The 18459-nt window shown below is 34.8% G+C and overlaps 1 protein-coding gene across 3 annotated transcripts in view; it reads left to right on the top strand.

The window, feature by feature from the left end:
- The window catches only part of PARD3B (par-3 family cell polarity regulator beta), a 603755-nt gene that overhangs the window by 236834 nt on the left and 348462 nt on the right, over positions 1 to 18459 (top strand). For all 3 annotated transcript variants that reach the window (XM_058186680.1, XM_058186671.1, XM_058186683.1), the window contains exons 11-12: positions 981 to 1166; positions 15106 to 15279. In XM_058186680.1, coding sequence (XP_058042663.1) covers positions 981 to 1166; positions 15106 to 15279 — 360 coding nt within the window. The remainder of the gene's footprint in view (positions 1 to 980; positions 1167 to 15105; positions 15280 to 18459) is intronic.

The raw sequence follows: 18459 nt of genomic DNA, 5'->3' as shown, positions 1-18459 counted from the left end.
CACAGGAACAAAAATAAACAGCTTTAATTTGCAATATTGGTAGATGTGTTATTGCTCACTGATATGAGTGGCATTTCCATAAAGGAAGTTCTAAGAAAGTGAAATCCTATAAATATTACTTTTTTATATATATTTAAGGAGATTAAGTTTCTTACCGGATTCTTGATTGTGGGAATCATAAAGTGAGTGTAAGAAATTTGAAAATGTAGCAATAAAAATGGCTGTGAAATACATCATATGCAATAAAGACAAAGCTTGTCAATAAAAGAAAGGGAGAAAGGTTTGCAGTGTCCCTACTGTCCTCCTTCTGCCTGAAATCTTTGGGCATAAAATATAGAATACACTGTTTATTAACATGTTTATTAAATAGAAAACTACATAAAATAGTGTATGTTGTAGGTGGAGACTCATGTTAATCTAGGGTAGTAAGCAAGCATAAGCTTTCACTGTTAGTTGGGGGAAATGCTAACACATCTAAAATAATCAATTGCCCTATAATAGTAAACATCAATAATGTGATGATCAACATACTTAAAATATTTTAACCATTATAATGAATTGACATACTGTGTATACTTTAAATGATACGAAACAGTTGATGGCTCTAATTCTCTGCTGCTGTTGTATGGCATCATAGTTCTTTCCCCTGCTAATGCTATCACTCTTGTTAATGACTCGGAGAATACATGACTGCATCCAATTATTCCATCAGGGCTGTATGGTAACAAGTTAGATTGCCTCTGTATCACTTTTTACTTATAACATGCAAAAATCTGAAATACTTTGAAATAAATATTGTTCAACCTACCTTTCAAGACTCTTTTCATTCTGATTCCCAATTAAAATGTAGTTAAAAAGAAAGACATTCTCTGACTCTTGAGGTATTCCTCACCGTTCTTAATCTTGTATGATCAGAGGAAAAAAAGTACTTACCTGCTGTTTTTAGTCAACATGTTTTGCTTTCTCTGTTCATCCAACAGAAAGGAGAACCATGTTGCAACATTTTTTCATTCGAGGCAACAGAGCAATTGACTTTTGAAATTCCTTTGAATGATTCGGGTTCAGCTGGACTTGGCGTGAGCTTAAAAGGCAACAAATCTCGAGAGACAGGGGCAGATCTTGGAATTTTCATCAAATCTATCATCCATGGTGGTGCTGCATATAAGGTATTTTATTTATATTACTTTCGTCTTGAATATAGTGAAATTCCATTTAGTTTGGTATGATCTGTAATTATTTTGATATTGGCTCTTGGGAACATCATATAAAAATTTTCCATATTACTCCAAAATACCTTGTTTTGGATGTATTTTGAATATGAAACTAAAATAAATTGAGATTGTTATATCATTTTTGTTTAGTTTAATTTATCAAATACTTTTATTAACATTACCTTTTACTAACATTACCTTAGCTTAGCTTAGCTTAGCTTAGGTAACCTAATATTACCTTAGTAAGAAATGTACATAAATGTATATATCCTATTTCATATAACTTTCTATTATATAGTATTAACAACTACATTTTGATATCAAATGAAGTTATTTCAATCCTTTTGAATCTTAAAATATTTTTTGCTCTTTTTGAAAAGGATGAATAAGTAATATTTTTGTAGGAATGAGATAAATTATTGTTTTACGTTTCAGTGAAAGGTATTTATATATTGTGGAATACACCTTTGCAAATAGCAATATTGGAAGATGTTTGCACTTATAGAGTAGGTTCTTTGAGTTTTCATGTTTTAATTAAAAGATTCACACATGAGAAACTTGTCTTAAATATCAAGTCACTAGGGCACTTGCATGAAAACACGCAACACAGATGGAGCCATAAATCAGCACAAAAAAAATCAAGAGTCTCATTTCTAAGTTTTAAAAGAAGTAATTTATCTAGTCCATGAATTCAAAAAGTATATATTCTGTTGGCACAGAAAATTAAAATAGCTTGATTATGTTTAAATAAATAAAACAGTACTGTGAAATTAATTATATTAAAGGCAACATTAAAAACAAAAATGTAGAAAGAGAGGAGGAGGAGGAGGCAGTGATGATGATGGTCTGGATGTTTTTTTATCATGTTTTAGTGCTGTTACAAAGCTATATTTATTTGTTTATTTATGAGTGGGGAATGAATGGATCTAAATACCTGAAAATTTACAGATTCTATTTTATTGATTTAATAGTATAAATGTGATTTTTAAAACTTTTTCAGTTCCTGAAGATTATATTTCTCTTAAAAACAGTTGTTTCAAAAATGCATTTCTTTACTTTTGAGGAGAAAGATAATTCCCAATATAATCTATGCACTGTAGGATATCTATGAAGTAATATTAAATAAATAGTAAGTGTCCAGTACTTATTTAGATTTGTCTCACTTTCCTCAAGATAATCATCCATATTTTTGTATTTAAACATTTATTTGCAACAATAGGTTTTAGCAAAATACCGTATGTATAAAATTATAGCAATCATATTCGTTCAATACATCCCTCTAGTATTAACATCACTGTTTGTCAAGGTGTGCTTTTGTGTCTTTCTTGCAAACAATCCAAACAATTTTTTTGTTACATGTTTATGCCTTCAATATAAAATAGATTTTTTTTCTTCTAAACTAGATTGATTCAATTGGGTTAACAAGGTGTGATGAGTTCTGGTTCTGGGTTATTGTTAAAGTTTGTAGTTTAATCTTCCACCTATAAGTTACTACAAATACATAAACGTATGTATTTGGTAAACCTTTATATCTCCCATCCATATAAACTGTTTGAAAGTGAAGTTCTTTAAAGGGAACAGGGGAACAACATTCTCAGGGAATGTGATGTAAGAGACTGTAAATATTATGACATTCCTTATCTTTCTTTAAAAAGTTGCTGCCACTTATTTAACTTACATATCTGCTCTCTATCTTGGATAAAATCTTTAAAAATAAGTGGTAACTCAATAATATATAATACTTTATGTCACTCAGAAATTCCTGATCTAACAAGAATTGTGTGAGTAGAACAGATTCATCCATCTATTCTCAATACATTTTTCATGAAGTCATTATTTTTTCAGATTAAGAATCAGGCATGAGAACTAGTTTCCTATAATATAAAACTATTGCTTTCTTTACCCTTATATTTATTGATGGAAGGGATCTAATTGATGGAAGAGATCTAATTTCAATATTGCTGCAGATATACATGGGGGTAAGGCTGAAATTGATCTTTCAAATTTAACTTGGACCACTTCTAATTCTTCTAGTTTATTGAAATCCTAAATTGGAGCCCCATATATATCAACTGTGATATTGTTTTACCTTCAAAAGATCCTGTACTAACTGTCCTCTTTTTGAGTAGAAGATGGAGAAAATGGTTCTCATGGATCTCATAACCATTGTTCTTGCTCATGTGGTATGAATCATCCATACCATGTATATGCACATAAGTGTATAATCATATTCGTGTTCTTAAACTTCGACATTCATAAACTTTGTTTATGAATATTTGACATGGAGTTTTTATTTATTTATTTATTTATTTGATAATAAATAAACAGAACAGAACTGAGAAGAAAATTATACATTTAACCACTGGAATTTAAATTGTTATCATCAGTGCTTCTTAATATTATGAAATAATTTATTTTAACCACAAATTAAAATGGTAATGTGGATGTTGTACTATTAAATTTAGACTTGTAGATCATTTTGTTTCTTGTTTAAATGTTTCAAAACTTGTATCTTTGGTGTGGTATAATAATCTAAGTCTGTTCTCAGCCACATTATCATGTGACTGATAATTGACAAATTTGGTTCTATCATGATTAGGAACATAGTTTTTCCAGGAGTATTGGAATTAGGTATTTTTATATACAACACAAAGCTTATTAGTACATCAACTCTACCTCTTACTCATATACACTTTAATATACCAATTCTTTTATCCATGGAAATATGCAGATTATTTTTAAAGGTAAACTTTAAAAAATAAAAGCAAAGCTTTGGACAGAAACTTGATTTTTCATTTGCTAATAACCTTTTCATTCCATTATTCTCCTTTTTTCCCCACAAGCAATAAGCACTATGTTGTTTGAATTTAATATATCTGATCTCTCTTACTCTGATAAGTAGCTCAAGGAACTTTCCCCCAAACCAAACGCATTGGAGAATATAGTATTTGAGAAAATTAAGCTGGGACTTCTATATGTGTAGAGTTCAGGGTATAACTAGTCATCTAAATGGTTCACAATATCAGTTTTAAAGAGGCTTGGTATGGTCACCAATGTATTTCATGTTTCTCACTGCTACTGACTGAATGCAATTTTTTCTTTAAATTCTTCCTAGGCTTATAGATATTGTTAGCTTTAATAAATTACATTAATTGAAATAATTTTTACAGATAATTTATAAAAGAGAAGCAAATTTGAATGTGAAGCTGCCCTGATATATGGTTTTCCAAAATGTCTTGGGGTAGCAGCTGAAAAAGAAGTTAATGCTATATTTGCAGGAAGAGAAATACTGTTCCTACTTATAAACAAAAAATGATGTTTTGTAAAATGACTGTTCTTGCAGTTGCTGGAAGTAACTTACTCATTCTGAAGAATAAGCACCTCTTATAATAATGGAAAGCTCAAAATAGTGGATATGTATTAAATTTATTGAAGCAATGGATTTTAGAGATGAATTCTTTAAAACTTGTAGCATACTTTGTTAAATTGATTTCCTTCATGTCATAAACAGGCTTATTTCTGGTGCCTCCAGTGTCTTCAGATTTCTTAGTTCATAGAGATGGTGTATGAAAATAGTTGTGAGGATTTGCATTGGTTTATATGCACTTGCTACTGATGCCTTTATGGATATCAATAGCCCATAAAGATGCAGCAGAAGCTATTTAACAAGCAACATACTAAGAGGTGCCTGTGCAAAATCTGGTATCATTTTTTCAGTATATATTAGATATTAAATACATGGATTTGATTATACTTGAAAAAAATCTGGCAGCAACAAGATCTGCAAAATCTTACTGCTTTAGTCAGAATGATGAAATCAATATTTCAGTGTCATATTGCAAACTCCTCCCCAATGGGGCATGTGTGAGATTTTGTGACAAATGTAGAAGACGAGTGAGGCTTTCATCACACTGCTGCTTTCATCAATCTGAACCTTCCATTGCCTCCCTTGTGAGTGCAACTGCCTGACAGCAAGTACAGATTGTATACTAACAGATGTATTTAATCTGGAAAGAGCCTTGAGACTGATTATGAGCAGCCACAGACACAAGGTCTGCAGTATTTTTTATTCGCCTTTTCTTTCTGTTTCTTTTTTTGGTGACATCCTACCTATTGAATTGTTCATTATTTGAAAGTTTGGAAGCTCTTTTCTTTCAACATTTAAGCTGGAATGGTATTCAACTTGTCTCAGATGGTAGACTAGATTGAACAAATCTCTTTCAGAATTCTTCAGAATGAAGACTTCTTCAAGTTTGTTCAGGAATAATTTTTTTTCATTAGTTTCAGATAGTAATTCATGTTTTGCAGTAAAAAAATAGTAGAATTCATGAAAGGTCTTGCATAATTGTAAGCGCCAGTGATTGAAAAGCCTGATCTAACAAGCTGTCAGCCTCAGAAGTCAGCAGTCAATCAAGCAAGCAGTTCTCCCGGACTTGCTACCCCTGTTTGAGGAGCAGGTGACTGTCATGGCCAGGAAGGCCTTTGTACAGCTATGTGTTATGCACTGAGCTACGCCCATTTCTGGACCAATGTGCCTGTTCTCACAGTCACCCACACCCTGATCATCCCCCATCTGGAAGTTTGTAATGTCTTTGTAATGGGACTGCCTTTGAAGGGTAGTTGGAAGCTTCAGTTGGTTCAAAATGTTATGTTTTATTAATTTCCGACAGCTTGTATCTGGACTAAACTCTAAACTGTTGCATCCAGATATCAAGCAAAACATCACTTACTTCTATTTTCTGGAATGTGCCTACATTTGTAATGTCCTTTGTCTGCCTGAACAGGACCACACTTGAATTTCCAGTTAAACTGATTTATTACTACTCATGCCTATGCATAAGAATCTACTCTGGTGATAGAGAAGGATCAATGGAATTCATGAGGGTTAGACAGTCCATTTGTGACTATGTAGAGACTCTACGCTGTTATCTTTTTTGACTTCACCCTCACATTCTGCCACACCTTCACTTAACACTTTCTTTATAATTAACTACAATACTAAACATCAGTAAATCACTTGTAGATCGAGCCAGTGCATTTGCTCAGTCTGAAACAGGACACTAATGAAAAAATGCTTTATTATTTGTCAATTCCTAAACATATTGGGAATATAATTGCCTTGCATTTCCTCCTTTTTTATATCTTAAAAAAAAACTCCAATCATACAAGATTCTCTTGCAGTTGAAACCCTTGAGCATTGATTAAAGTCAATCTTGAGTGGAAGGTTTGTATGCTGACAGTTCTCTTCCTCCATTGATCAAAATCTAAAAAGATTAGAGGCAGGCTAATGTGACCCCTGTTTTCAAAAAGACAAAAAGAAAATATGACTTACACTAATGATAAGCCTCTGAGTTTACCGATTACCTCAAGCAATTGTATGCTAGAAGATTCACTGTTACAGGAACTTCACTGTTACAGGAACTGGGCATGGCTAGTCTAGTGAAGAGAAGGATCAGGAGAGACATGATAGTAGTGTTCCAATACTTGAGGGGCTGCCACAGAGAGGAGTGGGTCAAGCTGTTTTCCAAAGCATCTGAAGGCCAGACAAGGAATAAATAATGGAAACCGATCAAGGAGAGATTCAACCTAGAAATAAGGAGAAATTTTCTGATAGTGAGAACAATCAACTAATGGAACAGCTTGCCTTCAGGGACCTTCATCACTGAAAGCTTTCAAAAAAGAGACTAGACTGCCATCTGTCAGAAATAATGTAGCATCTCCTACTTGGGCCGGGGGTTGGACTAAATGACCTACAAAGTCCCTTCCAAGTTATTCTGTTATACTATATATGGCTCAGACATTCATACTGCAAAATCAGTAAGCTGGCAGGATTAAGGATTGGTTAAGTGATAATTGATCACTCTGTCAATATATCATTAAAAACAGCTCATTTTGGGGGGGGGTTGCCTATCAATTTTATAAAGCAGTGCTGCCTAATCCACTGGATATATAGTTTAAATTTTCAAAATTGCATATTGAAGTTCAAAAATATATTGAGGTGTAATTCCTGTTGAAAACAATAGAAGTACAATATACTGTCTATAAAATTGAACTTTAGATCTTAAAGCTTTTGTATTATGATCGCTAATTGGACAATTGGGGTTTCTGTTGTATATTTTGCTAGGTATTTTATTGTGTTATTGTTGTACAGTATGTTTATCAGAGGGATTAATGTTAAGCAATAGTCCTAGTAGTTTATTGAATTGATACATTCCTGTTACCTTATCAATAAAATAAAATACAGTACACAGTCTAGTTCCAAAATAAAATAGGAGGAAATAGAATGATAAAATACATATGTGGCAATACAAGAAGTCAGTAATCAGAAAAATGACTCTTATAGGGTACCCCAAATATTAAGAAATAAATAGAGCAGAATATGATCTCATAGTTGCATTTTAATGACTACATACAGAGAAGAATTTCCTGGCTTCCCTTTATTACTGAACATTCATGTTATATCAGAAACTAATACTAAATAGAGGAAACCATTGATGTCACTTCTTCCATTGACCATTGTGGCATGGAACCAATATCCCAGGGATGTTGGAGGGAATAGGAACATGCACCATCTTATTGCTGACGATCCATTTCTGAATCAGAACCAACATCCTTAAGAGCTAATTCACCTGAGAGTAAGGGTAAAGTTGAGAACCAGTTTTCCAAAGCCAATGATAGTAGTTACATACTACAATGAAGTCTTAGCTTCTAAACCGCCACGTGCATACCAAACAATCTATTAATTCATGGGAGGGGAGGAAGACAATACAAATCAATTTAAACCATAATAGATGTAAGAAGGAAAGTGGATGTAGATTGGATGTGAGCAGTCAGTTGTTTTATGAGCTGTGGTGGTGCAGTAGTTAGAATGCAGTACTGCAGGCTAATTCTACTGACTGCCAGCAATTCGATTCTCATCAGCTCAAGATTGAGTCAGCCTTCCATCCTTCTGAGGTTGGTAAAATGAGAACCCAAATTGTTGGGGGCAATATGCTGTAAAGTGCTTAGAGAGGACTGAAAAGCACTGTGAAGTGGTATATAAGTCTAAGTGCTGTTGTTATTGCTATTGATTTCATTTTGGTTTGCAGTAAAAATTCTTATCTACATGAATTATATCTGTAGGATCTCTCCCATTCTCTCTCTCTCCCATACTTCTTTCATACAAAGAAGGTTGACAGCTCCAGACTATGGCCTTGATGTCCTTATAATAGACTAATTTGCATTGATTGTTCCCCCCTCCAGTGAAGCTATCAAAACAATTGTCTATCAACTCCTGACATCATGGATAACAGACTGTAGGTCTCATGTAACAGATAGAAACAAACAACTGCTGGGAACAGATACAACCAAACAACTGTTGAAACCTCCCCTCTGAGAAAGGAGATAATCAGAAGGCAGAAATAATTACATCTGATCAATTCTTAAATTCAGAGAAATTAATAGGAGGCTAAGCAAGAACTGGTAACATGCTAGAAAATCAATCCTTTTTGCCACAAATCCATCAAATGATGAAATCAATAGATGACTCAATTTTTCAGTTTGTACATTATTAAGCATATACCCCAGGATCCTTCAACCTGTTTCCAGCATTATTAAGAGCATTAATGACCCATGGAAAAAGAAACCAAAGAAATCAATATAAGCTACAAGAGGAGGAGTAAAAGTTTCTATTATAACACCCAATGCCAAATTCTTTAGTGGTGAAGGCCACTCAAGGAAAATTGCAATGTTAAATCAGTAATACAGGCTAGATACCATGGGCAGATGAACCTCTACCATGGCAGCTCTCCTCTTCAGAATTTCCAACCACCTGGTGCCCTTGGCAAGCTATCAACTGTTTCTGTGGAAAAAGAATACCCGTTTTCATTATTTTTCAACAGATAAGGAAGAGCTAGCCTTGATATTCAAGCAGAAGCTATCCGTTTCTCAGAACAACAGATAAATTTTGCCAGCTATGTAGCTGACCGTATTGCAGATTCAGTAGGAAGGAAAATAGCTTTGAGACAAAACACCTGGCTGTAGTAATGCCTATTCTCAGCAGTCTCTAACTATACTGAGGACTATACTTTTGATGGAGAGAATCTCTCCAAGTCATTTCTAAGTCACTTCCTAGTGCCATTTTAACTCTCAAACTTTCCACTTTGCAAAATCTTTCGGTATTTAATTTCTTAGTTACCACTTTCATGCTGAACTGAAATGCTCTGTAAAAGTAGGCTCAGGGGCAGAATTTAGAAAAGAACGGGTAATCAAAATTCCAAGTTAAAAATTCATTATACATATATAATGTGAAATGAATATATTGGAAATAAACTACTTCTAGTTGTGACTGTCTAAAGTGTTCAAGATAATTAACATCATTTCAGAAGCTAATTTAGCTCCACTGTCCCACTGCGTTTGTCAATACATTGTTGACATGCAAACATTATAACTTATTTGAATGTATCTGAAAATATATTGTGGAATGTTGAATGTGACTGATTAGTAGAAATATAATAAGTTTCCAAGATTTATAAATGTTTGTAATATATCAAGGGGGCAATGTTTTTATGCATGATGGTTGGGTCAATCTACTGTTTCTCTTTCCAAAACATGTTTTACTAGTTTAATATGATTGTTAGATGACATCGTTAGTTCCCTCATTAATAAAGTAAAATAAAATAAAATGTTCCTTAATTTTCTAATCCATTTGTTCTTACTTTTCATTTTCTCCTTAGGTACTGGGTTTGGTACATTACTATTATAACAGCTTCAATGACTGTTTATTAAAATAGATAGACAGACAGACTTGGCAGCAATGTAACATGAATATATTGAATGCCTTACGGGGATATTGGAATTGAAAATACACATTTTATGGACTGCTAAGACATATGAGAGATGTAAGCAACTCTGACAAGTGCTTATAGAAAACTCTTAATGAATGCATGATTGAATCAAATTCATTGTAAGCAGGCTAATGGTTTTTCAATGCTACTTCCTCATCTGTGAGACCTTTTGAACTGTAGACCCTTTTAATCCATATTAGGTTTCTTCAAATTTATGTCATCATTGTGAATAATTTGAGTTGCAATGTCTCTAGGAGTGATCTTTTTTAAAAAAAAATAAATAACGATTGCTATATCAGTTGCTATTTCTGCTATGTATTTCAGACCTAGAGGTATAATCCTCTAGATTTTAAATACATAGTCACATAAAGGTAATTTTTTTCAACCTAAAATAATTTCAAAAATTCACTCCTATTATTTTGTCTTTTTTCATATTATTTCTCTTTATTCTATGAGTTAAGTGCTTTTTGCCAGCGAATAAGAACTGAGCATTGGGGTGGTACATACCTCATGACAACATTAATATGCACATATGGTTAATGCTGTCTGATGGCTTAATTAACATTTCAGATTCTCTTAAAAATGTAAGAATAAATGATGGCATAGTTCATTTTAAAAGACAACATAAAGGATACTAAAGAAGGAAAAATTGTGTGCTGGCTTCTTTTTACTTACCACATGTTTATGTTATTAAGGCAATGAGTGCCTAGGATATGGATGACGCAATATGACAATTTCAGGGCAGGGCTTTTTAAATAATATACACAAGCTTTGTCCCTTTATATGATGACATTAAGAATTGGAATATGATGTTTAAAGTCTTATGCAATTGTAGGTGTTGCCAGTTCCTCCGATCTTTTTTCTGGAGGAAAGATTGCAGGATAAGTTTCTCGATCAGAAACAAATATCTATTGTGCTTATTCAGTTCCCACTCTGGGCAACCTAGAATACTGTGGGATTTTTTAAATTTATAATTAAAAAACTAATGTTCTAATTAAATCAGTACAAAGAGGTAACATTTAAACAAACAAAGCAAAAGGCAGATTTCCTAACCTGTCCTCTTTGTAGATAATTTCAAAGCTTGGGACAGCCACACATAGTGACCCAACAAATATGCTTCTAACTGTGAGAGGATTCTGAAAAGGCATTTTCTAAAGAATTGAAAGTTCAGGAAAACACTTGAAGGAGAGAACAGTCTTGGAAATAATCTGATCCTAAGTGATGTCAGTATTTATACATCATGACTAGTACTTTGAATTGTTCCTGGAAATAGGTCAGAATAATCTCTTCTCTATACCACCTGTAGAGGCCCTAAGCAATAATCTGGCTACAGGATTCTGTAGTTTCCAAACAAATTTCAAAGGCAGAACATTTTACTGAATGTTCCAAACAAAGCATAATTAAGGCTCAGATCATTGTATTTAATTCTGACATCTCCAGTAATGCACATACGTAACAAATCTAGGAGTACATTGAATCTTCAGATGTGAGACTTCAAAGAAAGTATGATTTCACCCCAAATTTCATTCCCTTTAGATTGACTAGGGCGATTTGTCTCAATTGCACTTCAGTTTAATTGGCTTTATCCAATTCATGGCCAACAACATAATACATTGATTTAGAGTTTAAATAGTTTGTTTAGATATCTTTTCTGTGTAATAATGACACCAACTCTAAAGTTCTGGGCCAGTGGTTGTCAGATAATTTGTTAGATTTCACCAAATACTCTATAAGAGCAGCAGTGGCACAGTGGTCAGAGTGCAATACTTCAGGCTACTTCTGCTGATCACCAGCTGCCAGCAGTTCGACAGATCGAATCTCACCAGGTTTAAGGTTGACTCAGCCTTCCATCCTTCCGAGGTGGGTAAAAGGAGCACTCAGATTATTGGGGGCAATATGCTGACTCTGTAAATCGCTTAGAGAGGGCTGTAAAGCACTGTGAAGCGGTATATAAATCTAAGTGCTATTGGTAGTGCTATTGCTATAAAATTCTTGTCCTGCCATGACAAAAACAAATAGGCATATTTTCCAAAGGGACATGTTTATGTTTTTTTAAAAAATTGATTGTTACCCTCAAAAAGTATGATTATACATAGTAATGCTTACGCCTTGTATACATATATAGAAGTGAAGTCCCAACAAACTCTATTGAGTTTATTTCTAACCAGACATGAACTTGGATGGTAGCTTTTATTGTATTTGCTAAGAAAATAATTTGACATACTTTTGCTTTAATAGTTTTGCTTTAAAGATAGAGGAAAAGCCTAAAGCCATAATAGAATAAAGAGCCACTAAGTCTTACTGGTGCCAAATGATTGCCAATAAATGCCAGTAGACTTATGAGTTTGGAAAAGGAAGCTAACTCTGGATGCATTAAGGTGCTGCCTATTGCTATTTCCTTCCTCTCCCTCTTCTTCCTCCTTCTGAGGAGGAGTTGGAATAACTAGCTTACTGAAGCCACCTACTGTCTTTGGCTTCTAACACATGGAAAACTCAAGAAGAGGCAACTTATGGATTGGCAATGTATGTAAAAGAAGTAATCTGGATTCAAGGAGGGGGCTGATGTAGCAGAACTTCCAGGCCTGAAAGAGTCATGATGTGAGAATAGAAAGGCTGGAAGGGGATCAGATATACTGACAGCTCTGAGCTACATGCACTTACTGGGGAAGCTCTATAAGCTGATTTTGAATTACTTCTTGAAAGCTTCTGCGTACCACAGGTCTCAGACCAGAGTTCCCCAGCTTTTCCAATTTTATGAACTGGTGGCGGGGGGAGAGGGGATGGTTCCACATAAGTGGTGGTCAAGTGCGCACATACAGCTCCATTTGCATGAGCGACAAGTCCTGCCGCTTGCACAAATAAAGCCCACACGCATTTGTTCACTGCTCACGCAAGTGGGGATGTGCATGCTCACGCTCATCCACCAGTTCCGCGGTCTGGTTCTGAACGGGCTCAAGGCCCAGTAATGGGCCATGGGCCGGGGGTTAGGGACATCTGTCTTAGACTACTGAGAGAAAAACTTGGACATATTGTTCATGCTTGGGCCTTTGATTTTTAGTGAATATGTTGGCTATAGATTTTTATTTTGTTTTAGAAAGGTTTGGAGAATTGTAACAAGAAGAACACTCTTGATTTTTTAAATTTACTAGAAGGAAACTTGAATTGTATTTTGCTATATCTTGATTATAGCAATGAGATATTCATTGTTTTGATTTTTTTCAGCAAACTGCTTCAAAATGCTTTGAGCAAATACAAGACTGCTGCTATCTTTAAATTCTTTATTAAACCAAGCTATTGTAACTAGAAAGTTATTAAGTATAAAAACAAGTATCCATTGTTTTAAAATTGGATTCTGATATATTATCCATCACATCTTTTTGTGCAACTATTTTTTTTTGTCACAACAGTAAACACAAACATCGTCATAAATAAAAACAAGATATCATGAAAGAAATATATGTATATATAAGTAAAAACATACAACAACTATGTTAATTTGATATAATGAAGGGAATAATAGGACAGGAACGGTAGGCAGTTTGTGCTCTTATGCACGCCCCTTATAGTCCTCTTAGGAATGGTCAATAGTAGACAGTTTTTGGTTGAAGATTTTGGGATTTTGAATAGAGACTATGGAGTCAGGTAATGAGTTCCAAGCATTAACAACTCTGTTACAGAAGTCATATTTTCTGCAATCAAGTTTGAAGCGGTTGACATTAAGTTTAAATCTATTGTTTGCTCTTGTATTATTGCAATTGAAGTTGAAGTAGTCTTTAACAGGAAGGATATTGCAGTAGATGATTTTGTGTGTTAAACACAGGTCATGTCGAAGTCAGCGGAGTTCTAAGTTTTCTAGCCCCAGGATTTCTAGCCTGTTGGAATAAGGTATTTTGTTGTTTTCAGAGGAGCGAAGAACTCTTCTAGTAAAATATTAATGTAGCGAATATCTAAGCCTTATAGTCCATTCATAACCAAAACGTGAAAGATACATACCCATCATGACTTTCAGATTAATTGTGAACAAAGTAGAAACAAATTAACTATTTGCTTTAGCAGGTAATTAGTACCATTTCTGTTGCATTTGTGTTCTTTTAAATATTCCAATTTTGCCTACATTCTCAAAAATTTTAGTAGTGTTCAACATTTCTTCTCATACAAGAACCCCTGCTCCAACAGCTTGGACCACACCTTATTTCAAAAACATTATTGATTTTTAAACCTTTTTTTTTCTATCTTGCTTTTAGGTTTCTTAGGAATAATACAGTGGACAAGTGCATGTGGGTCGGTTATAATAACAAACTTCTCTTTTTGACATGTTTTCTTCTATGCATATTAAAAATAAAATCTGTAACTTTGGACTTGCTAATTATTTTAAAAATAGCTAATAGCTCTTGTCATTGTCACATAATTAATGGTTGTTGTGCCACCCCTCTGAAAAACTTTTTTTTTTTAAACATTCACATACACACACGCACACACAAAGATTCATATTTACAAATATTCCATTTAGGTGCTTTAAGTGATTTTTTTATTTTTACTATTATTATGTTTTAATGCTTTTATTTGCTGATGTGTGTGTAATAAAAATTGATTGGTTGATTGAAATAATATTTTTATAGAGAAAATAATGTATTGCTATATTGTTCAAAGGTCATGCATCAAAAAATAAGGAAAGAAGAATATGACAACAATGTGAACATTTAATACAATTTATATAATAAACTTTATCTGGGGGCTGACTTTTGTTACACTCCGGATGTCAGAGTTGGGCATAAGGTTATTTCTTCTAAGAAATCCTGAGTTCTCAGAAATTGGTTCCTTTGGGGATTTACTATGCTCTTTTTATTTTTATGTGTTGAAGAATGCAGAATAGATTTTAGAATATGCTTATAGCAATCGTAATCATGAAAATTCTGCTAATAGAGTGTTTTAATGTGATAGAGAGCTATGTGTTTTTGGAGTATATAGAATTTTATGGAAACTTTAATACTTCATTTAAAAAAATACATTCAAACATTGTTGACTGATACTTTAAAGTTTTAAAAAGACGGCACTTTTTTTTTTTGCAGGATGGGCGATTACGAATAAATGACCAGCTTATTGCAGTAAATAGTGACTCTTTGCTTGGAAAATCAAACCATGAAGCCATGGAAACTTTGAGGCGTTCTATGTCTATGGAAGGAAATATTCGTGGCATGATACAACTGGTAGTTCTCAGGAGGCCAGAAAGGCAAATTGAAATGGTAGGTGAAACATTTTTTATCCACCTATCTTTGTATCTATTATATCAAACATTGAACTGGGATTGCTGTAATTAACAGTGACAGCTACCAACCTTGATCATTGATACATAATCCTAAACCATTATGTTTTTGAGAACTACTAAATAGGAAAAGATTAATTTCAGTAAACCATTTTTTTTAAATTTAATGTTAATTTGTTCCTTCTTCCTTTGTGAAGATTCATAGGTTGTCCAAGACTGGCATATTCTCATGTATTGCCAGTTTTCTTACTATTATCAAGAAATGCAGCACAAAATATAAGTTTTACCTTTTTCAGCAGACTTTGCTAAGTTCACTGTTACACTTTTGTTTCTGGCATTTCTAAAACATCCCAAATAAGACTTCTTGTCATTATTTCTTTTACTATTGCCTTCCAAATACTTGAACAAAATTATCAGCTGACATAAAGATTTGTCTGAAATTTCATAGAAATATAAAATTAAATTGTCCAACATTTATTTGGTTAGTGATAAAGGGCTTTGTGAAAATTCTTTTGACCAACACATCACTAGGCCCATAAATCTTTCTTCCCCTCCTTTTACCACTTAGCCAGCAAACCCAGATGACAATAGAATGGAATGGAGTGGGGTGGAGTGGAGTGGAATGGAATGGAATAGAATAACAGAATTGGAAGGGATCTTGGAGGTTTTCTAATCCAACCCCCTGCTCAGGCAGGAAACCTTATACCCTTGTGTTAAAATGTAAATGATAAATACAGTGTCTTAAATCTTATTTTCTATAATGCACTAACAGGAATTATCAGGTTATTTTTCACGCTGTCCATAAAAAAGCCAAATATTGTTCCCAAATTGCAAAGAAGAATATGTATTTTTTGTAAACAATTGCTAATGATTGAGTTATGATCTTCAATTCATATTTTTGCAACTTCCTTAACCTTAACTGTTGTTGTTGTTAGTTGCGAAGTCGTGTCTGACCCATCGCGACCCCATGGACAACGTTCCTCCAGGTCTTCCTATCCTCTACCATCCTCTGGAGTCCATTTAAGCTCACGCCGACTGCTTCAGTGACTCCATCCAGCCACCTCATTCTCTGTCATCCCTTTCTTCTTTTGCCCTCAATCCTTCCCAGCATTAGGCTCTTCTCCAGTGAGTCCTTCCTTCTCATTAGGTGGCCAAAGTATTTCAGTTTCATCTTCAGGATCTGGCCTTCTAAAGAGCAGTCAGGGTTGATCTCCTCTAGGACTGACCGGTTTGATTGCCTTGCAGTCCAAGGGACTCGCAGGAGTCTTTTCCAGCACCAGAGTTCAAAGTTTATTGCAATGCTCTCTACATGGGGCTCCCCTTGAGATGCACTCAGAGGCTTCAGTTGGTCCAGAATGCAGCTGCTGGTGATAGAGGGAGCTCCACGTAGCTCCCATGTAACCCCTCTCCTGCGCAGACTGCACTGGCTACCTGTTGCCTTCCGGGTGCATTTCAAGGTTCTGGTTACCACCTTTAAAGCGCTCCATGGCTTGGGGCCTGGGTACTTACGGGACCGCCTGCTGTTACCTCATGCCTCCCACCGACCCATACGCTCACACAGAGGGACTTCTCAGGGTGCCGTCCGCCAAACAATGTCGGCTGGCGGCTCCAGGGAAGATCCTTCTCTGTGGGGCTCCTACTCTGGAATGAACTTCCCGGTTTACGCCAAATATCTGACCTTCGGACCTTTCACATGAACTGAAAACATATTTGTTTGTTCGCGCGAGGCTTTCTTAAATTGGGGAGATTTTAAATTTAATTTTTTAGTTTTAAATTGGGGTTTTTTAGATTATATATTTTAATTTATCGGCCTAACTGTATAATAAGTTTTTTAATCTATTTTTAATTGTATATTGTTTATTTTTATCTTGGCTGTACACCGCCCTGAGTCCTTCGGGAGAAGGGCGGTCTAGAAATCTAATAAAATAAAATAATAAATAAATAAAGGCCTCAATTCTTTGGCGCTCAGCCTTTCTTATGGTCCAACTTTCATAGCCATACATTGCAACTGGGAAAACCATAGCCTTGACTATACACACTTTTGTTGGCAGGGTGATGTCTCTGCTTTTTAGTACGCTGTCTAGATTTGCCATAGCTTTCCTCCCCAGGAGCAAACATCTTTTAATTTCTTGGCTGCAGTCCCCATCTGCGGTGATCTTAGAGCCCAGGAAAATAAAATCTGTCACTACCTCCATTTCTTCCCTATCTATCTGCCAGGAATTGAGAGGGCCAGATACCATGATCTTAGTTTTCTTAATGTTGAGTTTCAAGCCAACTTTTGCACTCTCCTCCTTCACCCGCATCAAGAGGCTCTTTAGTTCCTCTTCGCTTTCTGCCATTAGAGTGGTATCATCTGCATATCTAAGGTTATTGATATTTCTCCCAGCAGTCTTAATTCCAACTTTTGATTCATTCAGCCCCACCTTTCTCATGATGTGCTCTGCATATAAGTTAAATAGGCAGGGCGATAGTAGACAGCCTTGCCAGACTCTTTCCCAATAGTCTTAACTGTATCAGTGTGCATATATGTACTCTGTTTCTCTTATAAAAACAGAGGTATAAAATTAAATTGTCCAACATTTATTTGGTTAGTGATAAAGGGCTTTGTGAAAATTCTTTTGACCAACACATCACTAGGCCCATAAATCTTTCTTCCCCTCCTTTTACCACTTAGCCAGCAAAGCCAGATGACAATAGAATGGAATGGAGTGGGGTGGAGTGGAGTGGAATGGAATGGAATAGAATAACAGAATTGGAAGGGATCTTGGAGGTTTTCTAATCCAACCCCCTGCTCAGGCAGGAAACCTTATACCCTTGTGTTAAAATGTAAATGATAAATACAGTGTCTTAAATCTTATTTTCTATAATGCACTAACAGGAATTATCAGGTTATTTTTCACGCTGTCCATAAAAAAGCCAAATATTGTTCCCAAATTGCAAAGAAGAATATGTATTTTTTGTAAACAATTGCTAATGATTGAGTTATGATCTTCAATTCATATTTTTGCAACTTCCTTAGCCTTAACTGTTGTTGTTGTTGTTAGTTGCGAAGTCGTGTCTGACCCATCGCGACCCCATGGACAACGTTCCTCCAGGTCTTCCTATCCTCTACCATCCTCTGGAGTCCATTTAAGCTCACGCCGACTGCTTCAGTGACTCC

Source organism: Ahaetulla prasina, chromosome 1 (assembly GCF_028640845.1).
Source record: "Ahaetulla prasina isolate Xishuangbanna chromosome 1, ASM2864084v1, whole genome shotgun sequence".
Taxonomy (NCBI): domain Eukaryota; kingdom Metazoa; phylum Chordata; class Lepidosauria; order Squamata; family Colubridae; genus Ahaetulla; species Ahaetulla prasina.
Note: the sequence above shows the minus strand (reverse complement) of the source record. Positions and strands in the feature narration are given on the sequence as shown.